The sequence below is a fragment of the Mesocricetus auratus genome, unplaced genomic scaffold (assembly GCF_017639785.1).
Source record: "Mesocricetus auratus isolate SY011 unplaced genomic scaffold, BCM_Maur_2.0 Super-Scaffold_4256, whole genome shotgun sequence".
NCBI classification, from domain to species: Eukaryota; Metazoa; Chordata; class Mammalia; order Rodentia; family Cricetidae; genus Mesocricetus; species Mesocricetus auratus.
Genome location: NW_024429182.1, coordinates 4,702,510 through 4,723,780, shown reverse-complemented (window position 1 = coordinate 4,723,780; position 21,271 = coordinate 4,702,510). Strand labels below are relative to the sequence as shown.

Sequence of the window (21,271 nt, the reverse complement as noted above, 5' to 3'; positions counted from 1 at the left end):
AGACATTTGGATCACTTCTTTGTCTTTAACTTTTATTTCAGTCATACAAAGAATTGAGTTTTGGGCTGGAGAGATGGCTCAGCGGTTGAGAACACTGGCTGCTCTTCTAGAGGACCAGGTTCAATTCCCAGCACCCACATGGTATTTTATAACTGTAATTCCGGTTCCAGGCACATAAAGCATATTTAAAGGAGGGAAACCTCTGTATGGCACACCCTGATGACTGATATGTTGAACACTTGTCAACCCACAGAATGTGACCACCAACAGTGAATCCTGGACTATGTTTACGAGGTCAACACGCGTGCACCGGTGCTAATGCGTGTGCACTCTGGTGGAGGATGCTATAATAGAGGCTAGAATCAGTGTGGAGCTCGTCACACATGAACTCTGTACTTCTTACTCAGTTTCACAGCGAGTAGAAGATTGTTTAAAAAGAACACAAAACCATTAAAACATCAAAAATGGTTTAGTAAGTTCTATATCCATTTTTATTTAAGAGTGCATATCATATAAAAGTTTTATTTCATATCACATAGATAATGCTTCTGGTCCATTTCCATGAATTCTTTTCGTTCCCCCCTTAGGTTGCTGCAGGTCACTATTGCCTCGCAGAGGAAGAATGAAGAATTAAAGGCCCTGGGAAGACCCTTCTCGGCCGTCCCTGAGGATTCTGGGAGGCATTCAGTAGCATGCATACAGCACTCAAAGGTGAGTGAGAAACACAGTCCTGAGACTGTCTCAGAAAACACAGCTCCTTGGGTTTAGACTATTAACGCCCGCCACACACAGCCAGTGCTGACTCCGGTGCCAGCATTAGTAGCCAGCTTCCAGTCTCCACTCTCTGAAGTGTTTCTCCATTGTGCTCCGAGACTGGAAGGTGCCGACGTTCACGGTGGGGATGATTTTCTGTGGCTTCAGCCACTGGACAAAACGTTTCATTTCTAGGTAGCTGCTGTGTTCGCTATAGGGAATCCCTGTAAGACCAAAGGAAAGAAATTATTGACTAAAAACAAAAATATTAAAAGTAAAAGAAGATAGAAACCCAATCTAGAATATTGCTGTTAAGGAACTCTGGTGCTTTAATTATGATAATAAAACTTGATGTCTTTATAATAAAGATTAAACATTAACAACAAAATTCAGGGCATACACACACACACAAAAAAACCCCCACAAATCCCTTAAACATTACTTCAAAATGCACATATCTAAAAATACACATTTTTAGAATTATATTTAATTGGGATTCTCTTCCTCTAAACCAGTGGTTCTCAACCTATGGGCCGAGACCCCTCTGGGGGTTGAATGACCCTTTCACAGGGATCACCTGAGACCATCAGAAAACAGATATTTATATCAAGATTCATAACAGTATCACAATTACAGTTAGGAAGCAGCAATGAAAATGATGTCATGGTTGGGGTCCCCACAACATGAGGAGCTGTAGTAAAGGGTTGCGGCGTCAGGGGGGCTGAGAGCCACTGCTGGGAGCACTTCACTCAGCTGTGAGCTTGAGGAAAATCGGAGGAAATGTGAGGAAAGTGGGAAGGATGTCCAGCAGGGGCTTTTGGTTTCTGGTGTAAGCCAACGCCAAGCCAGTGTAAGCCAACACTAGCGCCAAACTGGTGTAAACCAATGCCAACGCCAAGCTAGTGAAAGCCAACGCCAACGCCAAGCTTTGCATACATAAAAAGCAAGAAGAAAAAAAGAAAATTCTAAAAATCTCTTTGTCTTTTTTTAGAGTAAGTCCCATGGAGAAGGGTCACGAGAGTCCGGAGTGAACTGGTCCTCAGCGGTCTGGAGACACAGCGCCTGCCGTCCGTGTACTAAGGCAGCTCTGAGGGCAGGGTGAACCTCTCCCAAGGGACGACAACACAAAGGCAAGCCTGCACCAGCTGTCGCCCCGGCAGTCACCACATCTAACCCACCTCTTCCTGCCACAACCTCATTGCTTCCTGTCAGCTAAACTTGGGTATAAAACCACAGCTCTGTACTTTCAAGTAATTCTCTTTCCTCTAATAACCCTGACTACAGCATGCAGTGATCTGCCTTGGCCAGCACTGGGATATCGTCAGCTCTTGTATGCTGGCTTACAATGGACAGGGTAGTAGGAGTGCAGAGTTGCGGACAGCCTGGACACTTTCCAGCTGCTAGATTCTTTGCTGTCTGCTTTTCTTGGTTCTGCATTTTACAGTGCTTTTTTTTTTTTTGGTTTTACGAGACAGGGTTTCTCTGTATTGTTTTTGAGGCTGTTTGTCCAGCCCGGCCTCGAACTCACAGAGATCCGCCTGCCTCTGCCTCCCCAGTGCTGGTATTAAAGGTGTGCGCCACCACCGCCCGGCCCGCATTTTACAGTGCTTTTAAGGAATGAGTGGTACCACAAACATTAAAAGTGAGAAGCTCTGAACCAGAGAGATGGTTCAGTGGGTTAGGAAACTTGCTGCCACGTCTGATGACCCAAGTTCAGTCCCTAGGACTCACACGGCAGAGGAGAACCAACTCCTGCAAGCAGACCTCTGACCCCATGGCTACACATGGTATACATGCACGCATAAAGATGCCACAGAAAAGAGAAACGGAAGAAAAATGATGAGTTTGAACAGTTTTACCATATATTGATATATTTCCTTTCGTCTGGGGAGTAATATCCGCTATGCTAGTTATGTTGTTAGAATGTGTCCATCCTGTAGGTCGAAAAGCCAAAATCTGGTCGTATTTCCCACCACACTTCTTCAAATGACTCTGTAAGCCCTGTTAAATAAAAACAGTGCATCAATTTGCTGGTCAGTGTCAACAGAGGCAGGTGGCATGGGGTTGAAGGTGAGATTAGAGACTAGCCCTGACAATCACAGAGAGCGCCTGCTGGTGAGACTGGTGTGCAGCAGCCCGGGGCCGTGCTTCTGTGGGGAACGCAGCAGCCCGGGCCGTGCTTCTGTGGGGAACGCAGCAGCCCGGGGCTGTGCTTCTGTGGGGAACGCAGCAGCCCGGGGCCGTGCTTCTGTGAGGAACACATACATCTTCTGTTTTTGACTTTTCCTAAACAAGCTAAGGCAAAGCCTGGAAAAAACTATGATGAATCATCTGAAAGCTAAGTAACAGAGTTAAATGAGTCATGGTTGAGTTAGCTACAAAACCCCACATACAGGGACATTAACACTGATAACAATCAACATAAATGCAACGAAAGTCTTTGAGTATGAGCTGAGGGGGGCACTGGACTCGCCTTGAGACTTAGCTCCGCTACACTTTTCCTTTTTCTCCTCAAACCCTACATTTTGTGGGTTTCCTTGCTCAGTTTGCTCCTTTTCATTGCGTAAGAGTGATCTCTGATGATCACATGACACAGCCAATACTAGGCTGTCTTAAAACTTCCTCTGCCAAGCCATTAATCCAAAACTCTTTAATTTAGCCTCAAGAATTTTTTTTTTAGAACAAGGGAAAAAAAGCAGCCATGTTCATTGCCAAAATATCACAAGAATGGTCTCTAGGCCATTTATTGATAGTCATCCCCTCTGAAGCTTCTTGAGTTGGTCCCCACAGATCAAATCATTTTCAGCACTGTCTTCCATGCTCTTTAATAGGATGGCCCACTAAGCCTTGCTGAAAGTGTCCAACTACATTTTCAGTCTGAACTTGTAGCAGCCTCTTGCCTATGAACCTGTAATGGTGGCCACACCCCTCTGGGCGTGGCTTCAGATGCAGACAGATGCAAAAAGAGAGCCTGTGAGATCAGGCCTCAACACTTTTCTCTTTCTGCTTCAGTCCACACCTGAAGCCACGCCCAAAAGGGTGTGGCCACCATTACAGGTTCACGGGCAAGAGGCCTCTCCACAAACTCTCAAAAGTTTTCCATTTTCCTACAACAAGCATCAATATCCCAGTCCCTGGTACCGGCTTCTGTCTTAGCAACTGCTCTATTGCTGTGAAGAGACATCGTAACCAAGGCAATTTTTATAAAGGAAAGCATCTGACTGGGGGCTTGCTTACAGTTTTGGAGGCTTAGTCCACTAACGCCCAAGCGGGGAGCATGGCAGCAGGCGTGACAGGCATGGTCCTGGGGAAGCAGCTGAGAGCTGCACTCTGAATGGCAGACAGAGACAGACAGGCGGGGCCTGCCATGGCTAGTGAAACACTGCTCCAATAAGGCCACACCTTCCAGTCCTTCTCAATGGTGCCACTTCCTGACAACCGCGCATCCAAACACATGAACTTGGGGGCCACCCTTACCCGAATCACAACACGTGCTCCTCTTGTAAGGTGTTGAGTAGAATAAAGTGTCTCACTCAGCCAAAGTCATAACTAACTACGGCATTGCAAAAACCTTTTAAAGATCCTGTTCCAAGTTAAATCTTTGAGAGGTGGGAGCAACTCAGCTGAAGATAACAGTGGCCCATGAGTGGTCCTGGTAACATACGGGATTCTTTTAAAGGTCAATACTTTAGATTTTCAGGTTGAAATCTAGGATTCAAAAAGCTTATAATGAAGTAAAAGTCACCTCATTGATGAAATAATCCTGTTTTATGTGTGTGTGCCGGTGTGCGTGTGTGCACGTGTGTGTGTGTGGAGGACATGGGTTATCTTGTTGTCACGCTCTGCCCTGTCCCCTTGAATCAGGGTGAGTCACTGAAGCCGGCAGCCCCAGCCATCTTCCTGTCTCCGTGCGCTTATCTGCTGAGCCCTCTTTGCAGCCCCCCCATTTCCCTTTGCGCCAACCAAATCATTAATGTGAGGCAAATATAAAGATATCTATCCTGAAAATCCTATATTTCTAATCAACTCCTAAATCTTGATATTAAGAGCTAGAGTTATCGACATTTCCATTACGTGCGTGGCATTGTTTTGGTTATTTTCTTAATTACTGTTTTTCCTCACTTTGCCCTCCAGAAGAAAGAAGCACCAGTAAACAGACTGTGGGTAATACATATAACTACATGCGCACCAGTAAACAGACTGTGGGTAATACATATAACTACATGCGCACCAGTAAACAGACTGTAGACAATACATATAACTACATGCGCACCAGTAAACAGACTGTAGACAATACATATAACTACATGCGCACCAGTAAACAGACTGTAGACAATACATATAACTACATGCACACCAGTAAACAGACTGTGGGTAATACATATAACTACATGCGCACCAGTAAACAGACTGTGGGTAATACATATAACTACATGCGCACCAGTAAACAGACTGTGGACAATACATCATATAACTACATGCGCACCAGTAAACAGACTGTGGGTAATACATATAACTACATGCAGAGTTATGTAGACTCGAGTCTAGTTTGCTGCATTCACTACCAACTTATCCGTTTCTATTTGTTTCTTCAAAACTACCTGAAGAATTAGATGAGAATCAATTTTTGGTTCCTAGGAGACAAATCAGTTATTCTAAAAATAGCATGTGATATAAACCAGTGCTACAAATAGATACTTATGGTTCCATGAGCCAAATCTACAGAGACGGCTGCCAGAACCACTGGCTGTACATCCACTACAATTGCAGGACTGTTCTCAGGAGGAAGGTTATTATAAACAATTTAGTCAACACAAAACCCCTGATTTATGACTGTCTCTCTGTGTTTATTAGTAACCAGCTTGTGAGAAAGACGCCTTGGCAATGTCACCAACTTCCTTCAGAATGCCAACAATCCCCACAGCATCTGCACGCCATGTTTTACCACATTTAGTCAACAAGGGTTAAGTCTGGGGTGGCAGTCAACCATACAATGCCTGTAAGACCTTGGGATGGGTAAGAGTACGAGTTAGGCGTCATTTGCAGTATTTCAGGCTTAGTTTTTAGATACGTAAGTGCATGTGTTTGTGTATGTGTTGTGTACGTGTTCAGGCACACATGCGTGCATGCTTATGAAGGCCAGAGGGGCATATGTTTGTGTATGTGTTCACACTCGTGTACGTGCTTGTGGAGGTCAGAGGGCAGTCTCGGGCACCGTTCACTGGATCCATGCTTGTAAGACAGGCTCTCTCACTACCTGAAGCTTGCCAAGCAGCCTCAGCTAGCTGGTCAGGGGGACCTCCAGACTCACCTAAGTGCTCTACCTACAAAGCACACACTATGCCCAGCCTTTGGGTTTGTTTTAGAACATGGATCTGGAGGCAAGCACTTTACCGACCCCACATTCCAAAACCTTTTAAAGATGCCCTGAGAACGATCAGGGTTATCTTTTAACAACAAGCATTATATCTGATGCCCCTGGTAAAGTTGACTATAATCACTAAGACACAGCCTTACAATAACCATCAGATTCGACTCCTCTGAGTTCACAAGACAAGACAGCTTCAAAAACGTCACAGTACCTGCTCCCGTGATGGAAGGATGGAGAGATCCCGGAAGGCAGTACCAATGAACATCTGTTCTAGTTCTACACCAGGAACAGGAGAGGAGAGGGGACATGCCTCACTCGCTGGCACTTTACGGCTCCATCTCCCAGCGTGAGGCGAGACTCCACCTGCCTTCCTTAAGTTTCTTAGATGTCCGCCATCTAAGAACCCAAAACTAACTTTTTAGTATGAACTCCCAGAAGTGGTAAAATACACCGGATGAGGATTAAAAATCTAGACAGTGGTACCAGGTCACTCCCTTTTCAGGAACCCCAGCCTAAATAGTGCCCAGAATAAAGGCTCCCAAATCTTAAAGCCAATTTAAGTTCCTGAATAAAAACTATACTTGAGTTTGCAGTTGCCTCGAGATTTATTTCTGTTTGGGCCTGGGATGATAGAAATAGAGAAAGCAGCCTGTGAAGCTGCTGGCTGTGCAGGAAGTATGGGAGTCTCTCTGAGTGAGGCTGCTGAGAAACTCACTCCACCACTCCAAGCCTAGGGGACTAGGGGAAGTGTCACGCTTCCCCTAGTCCCCACCCACAACCAAGACACTCACTTGCTAAGGAGCCCCGGCGCTGCTAGCCCACGCCCTGCTTCTGGTCTCTACACCTCTCCTTTGCCTATTGCTTTTGTTTGTTTGTTCTTTCTCTCTCGACTTCTGGGCTGCGACTGCCAGTATTGAAATCACTAAAATCAGCAGCTTTTAGGCTACTTACAAAATCAAAGTTGTGCAACACCGACATTATCAAATTCTAGGGCATCTACATCATCCCCAAAGCAAACCCCGTACCACTGGCTCACTCGCCATTGTCTCCCTTCCAAGCCCTGGCAACCACGAACCTGCACTCTAACCCTACAGACTTACATACTCTGGGTGTTTCACACGAATATAATCAGGTAATAGATAGGAGCTATGTTTGCCTCTTTTACCTTGCGTATTTTTCTCAGTTTATACTGCAGCATGCATTATATTATTATTCCATTTCTTTTTATAGTTGAAAAACACCTTGTTTTATGGATACATCACATTTTATTTCTTCATTCACTATTTAATGGGTATTGGAGTTGTCTCTACATTTTGCCTGTTATGGATCATGCTACTGTGAATATTTAAACAGTTTTATGCAAGGTCAGGCTTTCATTAAGCATGCCCAGGACCGACCAGGTCATCACCAAACTGAATGCAAGGACATCATTTCACAATCCCTCTAGCAAACAGCAGGGATCAGATTTCCCCATGCCCCCATCAAGAGTAGTTACTGTCTATCTGTTTCACCGTAGCTATCCAAGTGCGAGTCACGGGGTTATCTCACTGTGGTTAGGATCTGTAATGTCCTGACAGCCACAGCACCGTGCCTCCTTTCGTATGCTATTGGCTGGCCATCGCTGTGGTCCTTCTTTGGACAGTCTTCTCATTCCTTCCCTAGCTCTCTGCCCTCTGGCTCCTCCCATCATGACATCACTGCACAGTCCCAGTGCTGGTCAGCATGGCTACTCTAGTTGCAGATTGCCTTTCTTCCCTCCCGTGACCTTCTCTGCAGCAGACGGCATCTGGGAATATCCTTGGGAAAAGTTCTAACCCTCCAACATCCATAATACTGACGGCCCCACCCTGACAATCTGCTCAGATGAAACAGAGGGGAATTAAACAGTGCTGCCTGTCCTCCAGGGCAGCGCCACGCATCCTTCTGGGAAACCAGCATCTCCGGGGACCAGGTAGGCGGCACCCAAACTTGAAACCCTCACAGGGCTAGCTCAGTTAGTGATATGTAGCCCTGCCTTGGCCATACCTGAAAAGTTATAGACTACGAGCCCAGGGAAACGGGCCCTAAACTAACGCTTTCACCTCATATAAGGGTATACAGAGATGACTCCTGCTCGAAGACGGGGCAGTTGTTTTCCTGACATCTTGTTATTTGGAAGGCACAGGCTTCCTAGCTTAAAAAGCTTCAGAAAAGCTACTTCAGAAACAAAATGGCAGAGGCAAAACCACATTTTTGTGCCTTATGTTCTAAATTGTGCTTATTATAAAACATTAATACATTCCATTGGCAGGTATCAATGTGATAGAATATGGGGTAAATCTCAGAACTTAAATCTGAGAGACAGGCCCCGAAACCACAGTGACACGTCAGACGTTTCATATAACATGTTCTTGTTTACTCCTGGGGACTCGGCCACACTAACTCATTCAGTAGACACCAGTGTCTAATGACTAGGGCTGAATATCAGAACTGACTAGGGCAGGCCTGAGGAGATGAACTTACACCTAGCGCCTCACTCACCCAGAAGTGACTAGGAAATGTGGTCGGTCCTGACACAGAAGTCTGGATGGCCAGATGGCTAATGTGCTTCTATTTGCGTTCCTTCCTTGGGGCTAATCCTCTAGTGCCTAAAGTCCTGGTGGGCATGTGGATTCCTCTGCAAACATTAAATGTTTCCCTTGGGGGAAAAACCTTCATTCTAACACAATTCCTTAGAATTAAATACAGATAAATACCTTTCCTGGTGCATCCTAAAAGATACACATCTCGAATGCTCACCTTAAAATTAATTTGCATCATTGGGAGGAGGTGGACCAGGGAGCTGCACATATCTGTAGTTATGAGGGAGTTGACTTCTGGTATGTTGAGACACTGCAAAGTTTTATACTTCTCTGGGGACATGCCCACCTTTGAGCCCAAAACGTCAGCAATGGCTGTAGGCAAAGCAGAAGGTGAAAAGCAATAAAACCATGGCTTATTAAATAAACAAAGTTATAACTTGCTCAAATTTTACAATAAGAATTGACCAAATAAAAACAAATTCACAAAACAAACATCCACACCTTATCCACAAACAGCCAAATGACTTTGCTCATTAGCTATGTGGAATTAACAAACTGAAAGAGAAAGAATTTCTCTTTAAAAGTTTATACTCATTATTTAGAAACTACAGAAGAAGCGTAGAAAGCAGAGATGCGGAAATGGCTCAGTGGCTAAGGGCAACTGACGCTCTTGCGGAGGCCCCAAGTCGGCTCCCAGCATCTAGTCAAAGGTAGCTCCCAACCCCTGCAATTCCGGCTCCACGGCCACCTGATGCCCTCTTCTGACCTCTGTGGGCACCTGTACTCACATGCACAAACAGATTCACATGTGTACACATGTGAATTAATCATAAAAATTAATCATAAAAAAGAAAGCAGCTTAGAAAGAGGTAGATGGAAAGGAAGTACATTTGGACATGTTAAACCCTGACCTTATCATTTCATCTCTTGGAAGAGGGCAGAGGGTCATCACATTTAGAAGTAATGGGGAGCACTCTGCAGAAACATAACACCTTACCACCTATGGGGAGCACTCTGCAGAAACATAACACCTTACCACCTAAGGGGAGCACTCTGCGGAAACATAACACCTTCCACCTAAGGGGAGCACTCTGCAGAAATATAACACCTTACCACTTAGACAAACCACAGGGAGACAGAAGTCAGCCAGGAGCAAAAGTTAAACTGTTCTCTGACAGTTCGCTGGTGGTTCCCGAAAGGAATGCTATGTGGCTATGCAGTAAGCACCTTTCAAAGGCAATTAAAATCACAATGCTACACGGATTTTGTTGACTTAAGTGTCAACATAAATACACTTATCAAATGTTTCCACAAAGTTTAGCCTCCTGGCTTAAATGATCAAACACTATCCTTTTCCCTGTAACTTCAAAGGTAACAATGGATCATTTCAGAAAATAAACACCAAATGCAAGAGTAGAGACTGAAAGGGCTTTATGCAAGCGAATCTGATCTTTATAACATATTAATGTAAATTAGATACCGCTATCACCCACCTAGGAAGACTTTCTCCTTTCCGATACAGTAAGTGCCACAGACAATAAGTGCACGCGGGTTTAGAGTTACCGCCTCAAAGGCAGCGTTGATGGCAAACTGGATAACCTCCTGCTGAGACGGGAAGGTATACTCTGGGCTGCAGTACCTGTGACAAGGACAGGAATATGAGACCAGGGCCCTACTTGGGCGCTGCTCTAGAGGAAAACCAGCCAGCGAATTACGTCCACCAGGAGGACAAGCACATGAAAAGGACACAGTCTCACACTGCCTAGAATGAAAATACTTATTTCCAGTTACTGCCAATTTAAGGTAGAATACATAATAGTTTTTCAACACACATTTTAAATTATGTTTTTATCATCCTCAAAGAAATTTCCTGTTTGAGTACTTTCTTCTCAATGAGAATATTTCTACCCAGTTAACCACTAGTTATGAATGATAAAACTCAGTATCTATTTTTAAAACCCAAATCCCAATCATAGAAAATATAATCAAGAGATTATATTTGTAGCCAAGAATTCTGACTTAATAAATAAGAAACTTAATATGAATTTTAATGTGCATTTTCAAACTAAAGGTGACATCCACATGGTTATCACCTTCCATAGATTCACAAGGCTCACATCCCAAGACCACAGCAGAAATGGGGCTGGAGAGTGGCTCAGGGACTAAGAAGACACACTGCTCTCCCAGGGGACCCGAGTTCAGTTCCTAGCACCCCACCAGTCAAGTCCCAGCCAAGCCTCGACTCCAGTTCCAGGGGAGCCAGTGCCTTGAGAATCTACTGCCACTGCACTCAACTGCACACCCACATAAACACATAATGAACATTAATAAAACAAAAATTTTCATTGCACATACCAACCCCAGTTCCCCTCCCTCCCTTTCTCCTGCCCCCCACTTTCCCCCTTCCCACCCCCATCCACTCCTCAGAGGAGGCAAGGCCTTTCTTAGGAGTCAACAAAGTCTGGCTACCAAGTTTAGGCAGGAACAATGCGCCCCCCCGCCACCATATCAAGGCTGAACAAGGTACCCACTATAGGGCAACGAGCTCCAAAAAGCCAGTTCATTCACCTGGTATGGTCCTGGTGCCACAGGCAGGGCCCCCCCCCAACAGATCAAGCCACATAACTGTCACACACATTGAGAGGGCCTAGTTCAGTACCACCCAAGTTCCCCAGCGGTCAGTCCATAGTCCGTGAGCTCCCACTAGCTCGGGTCAGCTGTCTCTATGGTTTTCCTCATCATGATCTTGACTCCCCTGGCTCATATGATCCCTCCTCCCTCTCTTCAACTAAACTCTAGTAGCTCTGCCCAGTGCTTGGCTGTGGGTCACTGCAACAGCTTCCATCAGTTACTGGATGCAGTAGGTTCTATGATGACAATTAGGGTAGTCACTGATTACAGCGGAAGGCCAGTTCAGGCCCCCTCTCCACTATAGCTAGGAATCTTATCTGGGGTCGTCCTTGTGGATTCCTGAGAATTTCTCTCGCACCAGGTGTCTCCCTATCTCCAGGCTACAATCCACAACCCCAGAGAAGCTAAGTAAAAAGGGGGACCCTAAAAGGGACACACATGGAGAGCCCCAGGAAGGGGAAGTAGTTAAGATCTCCTGAGTAAACTGGGGGGGGGGTGTAGAAGGGAGGGGACAGGAGATGGTAACATGAGGGATCAAAAGAAGAAGTTGGGGGAGGCATGGTAGGGGAGAGCAATGAAAGAGATATCTTGATTAAAAAACAAACAAACAAATCTTTTAAAAAATAAAATAGATCTATCTGAACCCAGACACAAAAACACCCAGTGAAAGGCTGGCCCAAGCTATTATCTGCATATATTTTGAGGTGAAAAGTGTGATTCTGCCAAAATATAAAACACTGTAAACAACAAATGATTTCTCATGACTTTCAGAATTGTTTCAGAGTTGTGAGACCCTCAGTCCTTCCTCCCCTGACAACTCACAAAGGCATGCGGAGTCACATGGAGGATAAAGACTTGCTTCTGTCATTCGTCTGTTCCCTAAGGTACGGAGGACAAACTAGCATCGCTGAGAGCAAGCTGGCTGTGGAGAGATTTGTCCTTGGTGCTTCTGCTTTTTGGAAAGAGCACCTTCTACTAAAATCTCATGCAAAATCCTTGAAATATTTAATATAATTAATTCCCAACAAGTCAATAAGCTATTTTAATATATGCTATTACATTGTATACCACAAATATATATAATTTCTGTTAATTATACCTTAATGAAGCTGAGACATAATTTAAATCTAAAATTCTCTTAGGCAATTATATTTGTATCACTGAAGGATTCAAAGGAGTTATTTATAAATTACCTTTTTAAGAAATGAGCAAAAGTAATTCTAATAGTCATAAACAAACTGCATTGTAGCCTCTGTTTCCTCTTCACAAGTATAGCAAATACTATATGGACGTGTCAGAAAAGAATAATTTAAAGGGTATTTTATTAAAATCTGTTCCCCAAATTTTCTTTGTGTAGTAACAGGATTGTCCTATAAACATTTTCAAACATAAAATAACAAAAAATTACATAATTTTAAGTTTGCTTCTTAGCAAGTATGTATATATATATGTGTGTGTATATATACATGGTTTTGGGTTTTTTGTTGTTGTTTTTTTTGTTTTTGTTTTTTTTGAGGCAGGGTTTCTCTGTGCAGCCCTGGCTGTCCTGGAATTCTCTCTGTAGACCAGGCTGCCCTGAACTCAGAGATCAGCCTGCCTCTGCCTCCTGAATGCTGGGATTAAAGAGGTGCACCACCACCACCTGGCAGCAGGTATATTTCTGAATGGCATCCTTTTGATAAACACTCTTAAAAATAACTGGCTGCAAACCATCATTCCATTACCTAAGCAAAAGCTTAAACGACCTGTAAAAGGCAGAGCAAAGCTGTGGGCGGGAAGAGAGGGAACTCAGAGAAGGCGTGTCTTACGTGGTGTCTAAGAAGAGCGTGTGGACTTTCCGGCCCGCAAGAAGGGAGCGCTCCATGCTGGGGTCGGCTCGGAAGTCTCCAGTGTGCAGTACTGCGGCGCCGTTAGGAGGACGGAAGAGAATCATGGCAGCACCTGGGCAGCTGGAGACAAGCATCTTAGAGGCGCGTACAGAGCAGAGGGCACTGGGAGCCAGCGAGGAAGGGAGGGCGCTTCTTCAGCACCAATGGGAGGACAGCTGGCAGGGGAGGCTGCCCAAGCCTACAGCTCAGTAACATCAACTCCAGAAAATATCAGAACTCAAAACTAGCAGTGAAAAAAGAGGAATATTAGCAAAGGCAAGAAGACAACATTTTTTTTAAGAATCTAACATGATACTGTCGGCCTGGACTTCAGCAAGTTTTGATGCAGCCTTTCTTCTTTCTCCAAATGTGTAGGACCTCTAAGGAACAGGCTCACATCTGTTGGGGAAGTCCTGTGATTATGTCAATAAAGCACTGCTGGCCAATAGGAATCTAGATAGGTGGGACTAGGAGTCCAGGAGGACGCTGGGAAGGAGAAACACAGAGAGTCAAGATGTAACGCCATGGGGTAGGAAGCCCGGAACTATTCTCCGGTAAGAGAAATACTTAGATTAACAATTATGGGGTAATTACTTAAGTCAGAGCTAGCCAGTAAGAAACAAGCAAGGCCAACAGCTTCATAATTAATATAGCCTCCTGTGTGTTTATTTGGGACTGATGCGGCTCTGGAATCAGGCTGGCGGGAAGGCTTCTCTCAAAGAAAAAGGCTTCTCTTTACACACATCCCACAGAGAAGTATAGTGGTTGCTGTGTTTAGGCAACATGGAGCCTGACAGCATCTAAAATGGGGGACATACGGAGACGGAAAAAGAGATACAGAGGGAGGGGAGGAGAAGAAAAAGGAGGAGACGGGGAGGGGACGGAGACAGAGACAGAGGAAACACCACCTGCTTCCATGGGAAAAGAAACCTTTCAAATCTAAAATTCAATGATTCTTTTTTTAGTTTAAGATCATTTAATTTAAGGTGGGGAGCAGGGCACAATCTTATGGTATCCAATGAATATAAGATTTTACTTTACCAAGTTATATTAAGGAAAATGGAAAACTTCATCTTTGAAGAACAGTAACAAAGTATTTTTTAAGAATATAAAGTGTCATAAGTCAACATGGGTTGACAACATGGGTAAGATAACAGATTCTGTCTACATTTAATATGATACTAAAATTATGCTTTCAAAAGTATAAAAAGGATTTACTCCAGTTTAAGAACCAAGTTCATTATTAGCTCTAAGCTCTCGAACAGTTGTGCCACTGCTTTCTTTGTGACCAATGCTTGAACAAATTGTGTGAGCCTGCTGTCCTGCCTTCTGCACCAAGCGGAGACTGAGGGACCTCCGTACTTACTGATTGGCATCCAGCAAAACAACTTTGACACCGTCCACTGTACACTCAGTGTCCATCGGCAACTGATGGATGTATTGTTCCTGCACACGAAGTTTCTTCTTCAACAAATTGCCAGTTATCTGCAGGACGGTGAACAGGTTACTGGTGCAGCAACACAAAGTGTTGTGTCCATACCAGTCTGGCAACACGCTGTCTCCATCATCTGCTTCCCCCCACACAGACAGACATGACACTCTTCTTTTCTTCACCTAGGAAAACTGCCATTCCCAGGAGGAGGCACAAAACGCTTCCCTGACTGGTCACTGCCCACTACTGTGGGTTTATCCTGTGGTTTTTTTGTTTTGTGGTATGTTCTACATAGTCTGAAACTTCTGAAAGTCTAAAATATGTATTTCTGAGGTGCCTGCGCCTCTCCACAAACTCCCCGTCCATTCCTTTCCATTAAGAAAAGAGGACACTTCATGAGCGATGTGAGGATCAAATCAAAGTCTCACTAAAGCCCCAGGGAATCGGGATTAAAATGTCCACTGTTGCGGGACTAAGCCCAAATTATCAGTATCTGTGACCGTTATCCCTGGAAGCTACAAACCCCCTACAGCTAAGTGTTTTGCCTCTACATCTACCCAAAAGAATGTTTACTGGGTGAGCCTTGGGCTACTGAGCATACTGTGAGGTCATTTACTGTTCTCATATAACACAACGCATGACTGTAGAAGTAGTCTGTAGCTATGGCGAGTGACACACTGGATCTTACAACCTGATGTAGGATCTGCTTTATCCATCTTCTCTAGTCTCTTCTAGTTTTCCAGAATCTATTTTTTTTTAAACCAGGCTTCTCAAAGTCGCGACATTCCACAAAGACAGAGTTTTAGAACGCTAAAACTTACCTCACTACAGTAAATTGGCAGCGCAAAGTCCTTAGACAAGCCCGCGTAATGATCTGAATGGAAATGTGTGAGGAAATAGGCCGTGCAGCCTTCGACCTCGCCGTACTGAAAAGCGTCCACGGTAAAACCAGTTCCTGCAAGGAGATGCCAGCGGTGGGATGAGCAGGGGCCTCCTCCCCATGCCGCACTTCTCACTTAACCTAAGCTTGACTACGGTTTACTTAAAAACGGAAATTTACCAAAGGTAAGCATAGCTCCTGTGTCTACTACACATTCCAGTGTACAGGCGTGCAGTTAGTTCATCAAAAAAAATTGTTAAAAGACAGGAAGTTACAAACCAATCATTTCATTGCTCTAATAACACTTCTGTAATAACTGTTACGTAGGGGGACAACTGAAATTTCTAACCTCTACACAGCAGTGAATGAAGAATGGTTTAGAACTCCGAAGCCATGAATTCCCAGTGAGGGCGACACTGATCTGACTCTCTGGGGTCAAAATGGTTGGGGGCCAAAGAACTTAAGAAAGTTTGCATCCTCCCAAGGGTCAAAGTAAATGGAAGGTAGACAGTGTTATCTATAGTTCTCAAATTGCATTTCAGGGGAGTGGAGGAGTACGGAAACAGGAAGGAATTGCGAGAGTCTCCCCAGAGGAACGATAACAACAGTTAAACTGAGAAACACTGTTGTAACATGTGTTTATGGAATGCTGGCAGGGGACATGCAGGTAGATAAACCCAGCCTCCTGCTTCTACCGAGGCCATCAATACACAGTGAGTGCACCTAGAGTATAAAAGTGAGTCGAAACCATTACTGAAAACCAAACACCAGTGAGGCATTTTTATGCAATATTTAGAAGCTGCATACTGTTGGAGAGTTAGTGGTTTCTTTAGTAATAGAATTCACTTCCGTGCACATTTTTTGTATGAACTCAACTCTGAAGGCATGGGCAGACATCCATTTGGGACACACAAAACCAGAAAAACTTAAGTCCTGACATTACTCTGGCACTGGCATTCATGGCAGGTACAGCCTGCTATTCCAGACTTCTTTTAAGCCATTGAGCACTGTGTCTCCTCAGCAGTGCTTAAACACTGGCTTTTATTATATTTGCACTGATATCTCACCGTTTTTTTTTTTAGCTTAAATGGAATCTCCACTGTTCACTGGCTTTTCTGTAAACAATCTATAATAGCTACCTACTCATTACAGTATACTATATGAAATAAATGTTAAACAAAAATTTGGTGATGGAGAAAAATATATATATAAAAACAAAACCCCAAAGCCCCAATCCTGCTAAAAGATTCTTTAAAGTACCATAAAGAGCAAAGAAAACATATGCTGTGTACAAACTATTTCAAACGACAAGGAACATGAAGCTAAATACTCCGTGTCTCCGTTGAGAAGCTGACGCTGGCATTTCAACTTACCGGGGATTCTCTTATAGAACGGACATGTTCTTCTCAATTCCCCGGCCCTGGATGACCCTGGAGTGTCCGTGCTCCCTCTCTGTGGCCTGCCATGAGTCCTCCTTCCGAAGGCTCTGCCCTTATTTAAACTGACTGCTCCCAATTCCGGATTGTTCATGGGGTGACCAGACCTCCTCTGATGTGCTCCTTCCTGCGGCGAATCTGACATTTTATGTCTCTTTCTTCGACGCTGGGCCCTCTCTCCTGGCTGTTCCACAGAGCGCTGACTCTCATTTAAATCCCCTGAGTCCGATTCTAAGTTACTTAGGGAGTTTTCTGCTTTCCTCTTGCACGGCCGGGGCTGCCTTTTGTTAGGACTAGCAACTGGGTTGACATTCCGCCCTCCTGATGCACTTTCGCTCGGTGACGGCTCTAGTCTCTTGGGGGGTAGTCCAAAAAACACACCTATATCCATTTGCTTCATAACTTTCTTAGAAGGCTGACTTGCACTGCACTTGGGACTGGAAGGCAATGGGTTCAAAGATTTGGCAGGAGGCGTACTAGACAGCTTTTCTACCTTTCTGCAGGCGCAGGCCGAGTTAGCCACGGTAGCACCCAAGACCTCATTCCGTAATCCCCTAATTTGATTTTGGGTCGGATGCAAAGGCCGGCGCTCTCCTCCCTCCTTCTCAAGTGGCTTCGGCATGGCACTTGTAGGTAACGGCGACGGCAGGGGAATCTGATTGCCCACAGCTGATGTTTCCATTTTCCCTTTCTGATGACTCGATCCAAGTGAGCGCGGCTCCTCCGGATCCCCAGGTTTTGCTTTGCGGGCTTGACAATTAGAAGCAGCAGGCCCTGCCGCTAATGCAGGTGAAAACAGGAGAACGCCAGCGTCTTGGGAAAGTCTGCTCTCAGTCTGGGAGAGAAGCTGAAATGAATCACTTAGCGCGCTGATTTTATACAACGCATTGCAATCAGCCTGAGTTACCAGGCTTTCCGCTGTGGGGCAGACTCCCTCCAGTTCCCTCGGGAAGGGATTGTGAAAGTTTTCAAATACGGCAGGACCATCGTCTTCTAGGCTGCTGTCTTTAGAGCTCTGGGTACAAAACAGCTCTCGCTGTGAATCGTCATAAGTCTCCTTGTCACTCTGCAACGGCGAATAAGAGATCTCACAGCTGCCACAGTCAGTTTCTGGCGACGGCAAGCTCGTCGTACCCTGTGAGGTGCTTTGACTGTTGAACGCATCCTCAGGGAGATGCAAACCGCCTCGCACAAACTTGTCCTTCTTAACAGACTCTGTACACTGTGGAGCTGGTGACATTTGAGAGTTCGCACAAGAGGGGCTCTTTCTGTCGGTTTCAGGTGGAAGCGCAGATGTTTTTAGACACTGTATCATCAACAAGGAATCATCTAAAACTCTTAAGCTCTCAGCTTTCAGATGCACAGGCCATCTTTCTTCAGGGTTACAAGAGGCTGGCTTTGCTGCAGTAGAACGTCCAGTGGGCACGCGTGAGGGGCTGCTGGGAGGCTCATTGCTAGCCCTACTCTGAGCTAGCAGGAGGTGAGTGTATTTCTTATAATGAGAAGGAATTGTGGAGGTACACAGAACACCCTCGGGGCACTCTGAAAATAGTTAAAAATGGGGGAAAAAGAGCATTTCATAAATCAACTTTGACAGCACTAACAAAGTAACCTAGAAGCACAAAAACCATGGGTCACCGTTTTATTTTGCTTTTGAGACAGTTTCTCTGTGTAGCCCTGGCTGTCCTGGAACTCACTCTGTAAATCAGGCTGTCCTGGAACTCACAGAGATCCGCCTGCCTCTGCCTCCCGAGTGCTGGGATGAAAGGCGTGCGCCACCAATGCCAGGCCACCATGGGTCGCCTTTAAAAACTATGGCAAAAGCTATGGCTACCTGCATGACAGCTGTTGGCAAGATCAACATTAAAATACCAAAAATTAATCCAGCACAATTTTACAAGGTACTATTTATTACATTTACAGCAAATACTTATTTAGATTGCTTTTCAAATCCTCTCTTCATAAGAAAATTTTAGATAACTTGAAATAACGTCGTAACTCATTCTCCGTAGAGTCCAAGTAAAAATCTCTACTTGTTAAATATCACATTTATCTTAAAATATAATAAAAACCTGGCGTTCCCTTTTGTCGCTGGCACAGTTTTATGAGAATATGAGTCATCTCAGATTACCTTGTAGTTCCTCTTCCTGGTACTAACTCGCATGATGAATTCAACATACCCGTATTTAGAAACCAAATGTGTTTATAATTCCTATCTAATTCTAAAACAGGATAACAAATTGGCCCAGTTATCCAACTTGTAGGAACCCTCATCCATAATATGTTAACACCATCGACCTCCTTGGGAGAGCCGAGTAAGGGAAAGCAGAGCGGAAGAGAACATTTATGGAAAGGAGCTGAGGAGCTGGGAAGATGGTTCAGCCAATACGGTACCTGCTGTGCACACAGGGACCTGGGTTCAGATTGCCAGCCGCCAGGCGTGGTTGCACATTCGTACCTTCCCAGTACTGAGGGGACAGCAGCAGGGACGTCCCCGGGGCCCTCCTTACCTGTGTCAGAGACTGGCGGAGAATCCAGACACTCGAAAACATGCCATCGGGGTGTCTGACCCAGCAGTGAGGAAAAGGGCATCTGGCAGCATGGGCAGTGTCCGTCATAAACGGGGCGGGCCCTGGGGGACACTTGTTTGTTTTTGTGAGTTCTACAGTGCTTTCTTGGGGTGGTGTCTTTGCTTTGAGCCTGCTGCGTCTCATCTCTACCACTTGGATTCTGACTGGAACCTACAGCAATCTGGCAGTCTGCTTCTCCAAGGCACACTGTGTGGTCCCTGGTCTTGCCTTTATCCTCTGCGTTTCTTTTTTTGTTTCCTTTTTTTCCTTTTGACTGGTCATTTCCATCTGCTGTTCTTCCAACAGATTCTGGAATGTTTTGAGAACAGCTATTTGGATGCGCCGGTTTTGGTTTTCTTTTAGATTTATAGTCCCAGATTTCTTCTTCCCAAAACGTGTCCTCTAACATGGCAAAATGATTTTATATGAGTACATTAGCTTTTAGTAAATTCAGAGTCCTTTTCTTGCTGCAATTTCTTTTTAACAGTTATAAAAAATAACCAAAAGCCAACTAACTTAGTTGGAACCTAAGGCTTTGGTGATGGTTACATGGGCACACAGCACACTTGGTACCTGTGAACACCTGCTGTTCCAGCGATACAATAAAGAGAGCCTACCACTGGCTAATATCTGCACCGTTTTCTTTACATTGTGACACTATTCCATTCAAGCATCTTTTTTATTCCCCCCAACCCCCTGTTTTCCAGGACTTGAGTCATGAAAGTGAGAATCGATGATGGCTTGAAAGCTAAGCACGGGAGGGTAGTACAAGCCCAACAACTCTTTATCTTAAAACCGGCCCCATGGGACTGTAGGGAAGCTACCCCGGCTCTCTCCTCTCTCGGGGACAAGCGCGCCCATCCACAGGTCCAGCCCCTGGTCATCCGGGCCCTTTTCAGTTCACTCCTGACACCGGTCACACCATGACCACAGTGGCCTTGGTCCCCAAGCCCACAGCTGCCCCCAGTCGTGACTCATGGGTACCCAGCCAGCTGCAGTGTCCCGGGCCGCTCCATGTCTTCCTCCAGCCACAGGACCGAACCCTGCACAGTGAACAAAGTGCAAAAACACGTGAGTGAGTGAGTGAGTGAGTGAGTGAGTGAGTGAGTGAGTGAGTGAGTGAGTGAGTGAGGAGGCTGCGCCTGGGCCCCAGGGGCTGTGTCTGTCCTGGGAGGCCAGGGTCCGACAGCGCCCACAGGCTCCTTCCCTTAGGATCTGGGGTGGGGCGGACCAATGAAGGGGCCCGCAAGTATGCTGGGGTAAAGCTCTGCCAGCTCCCGGGGCGCAGCACCCGTTGCCAGCGCCGAGGCTCGCCCTGCACGCCCTGGAGGCTGCTGCACCTGGGCACCGGCTTCGCCTGCCCCCGCTCCCCTCCCCTCGCCCGCTCGCCCAGGCGCTCCATTCGCTCCGGCACTTTCAGCACTCTCAGAGTGACGGGATACCTGGTTAACACAAGACCGCCGGCCTCGCCATCTACAACAACCACGCTCCTCCTCCTTCTCCTCCTCTCCGAGGACCTCCTTCACCTCCGCGTTTACCTTTCGGGTCTTTCTTGGCGGGAACTCTCTCCCGTCTCCCGTGACGAATCGGCCGATCTCGGTGTCAAGAGTGGGAGAGCCGAGGAGGTTTTTTTTTTTCCCCCGAAATCGACTCTTGTTGGGTTGCAGGCAGCTGTCTTGAATTTTACCCGAGGGGGCGGGTGGCGCAGGCCCCCTCTCTCTCTCTCGAGCGCGGCGGCGGCGGCGTCGCCCGTGTCGAATCTGGCGCTG

General features: G+C 45.6%; 1 protein-coding gene across 2 annotated transcripts; it reads right to left on the bottom strand.

Moving 5' to 3' along the window:
• Nucleotides 1-473: 473 nt before the first annotated feature.
• Nucleotides 474-21,164, bottom strand: Dclre1a (DNA cross-link repair 1A). 2 transcript variants are annotated; one of them, XM_013113304.3, is made up of 10 exons: nt 21,041-21,164; nt 19,443-20,545; nt 16,870-18,474; nt 15,438-15,571; nt 14,551-14,669; nt 13,125-13,265; nt 10,179-10,324; nt 8,903-9,057; nt 2,613-2,754; nt 474-977 (listed from the first exon to the last, which is right to left on the bottom strand). In XM_013113304.3, the coding sequence occupies exons 2-10, from the start codon at nt 19,909-19,911 to the stop codon at nt 817-819; spliced, it is 3,072 nt and encodes a 1,023-aa protein (XP_012968758.1). In that variant the 5' UTR covers nt 19,912-20,545; nt 21,041-21,164; the 3' UTR covers nt 474-816. The 2 variants fall into 2 exon arrangements, with proteins under 2 accessions (XP_012968758.1, XP_005063481.1); XM_005063424.4 differs by having other exon boundaries at nt 20,945-21,080.
• Between the last annotated feature and the right edge of the window lie 107 nt (nt 21,165-21,271).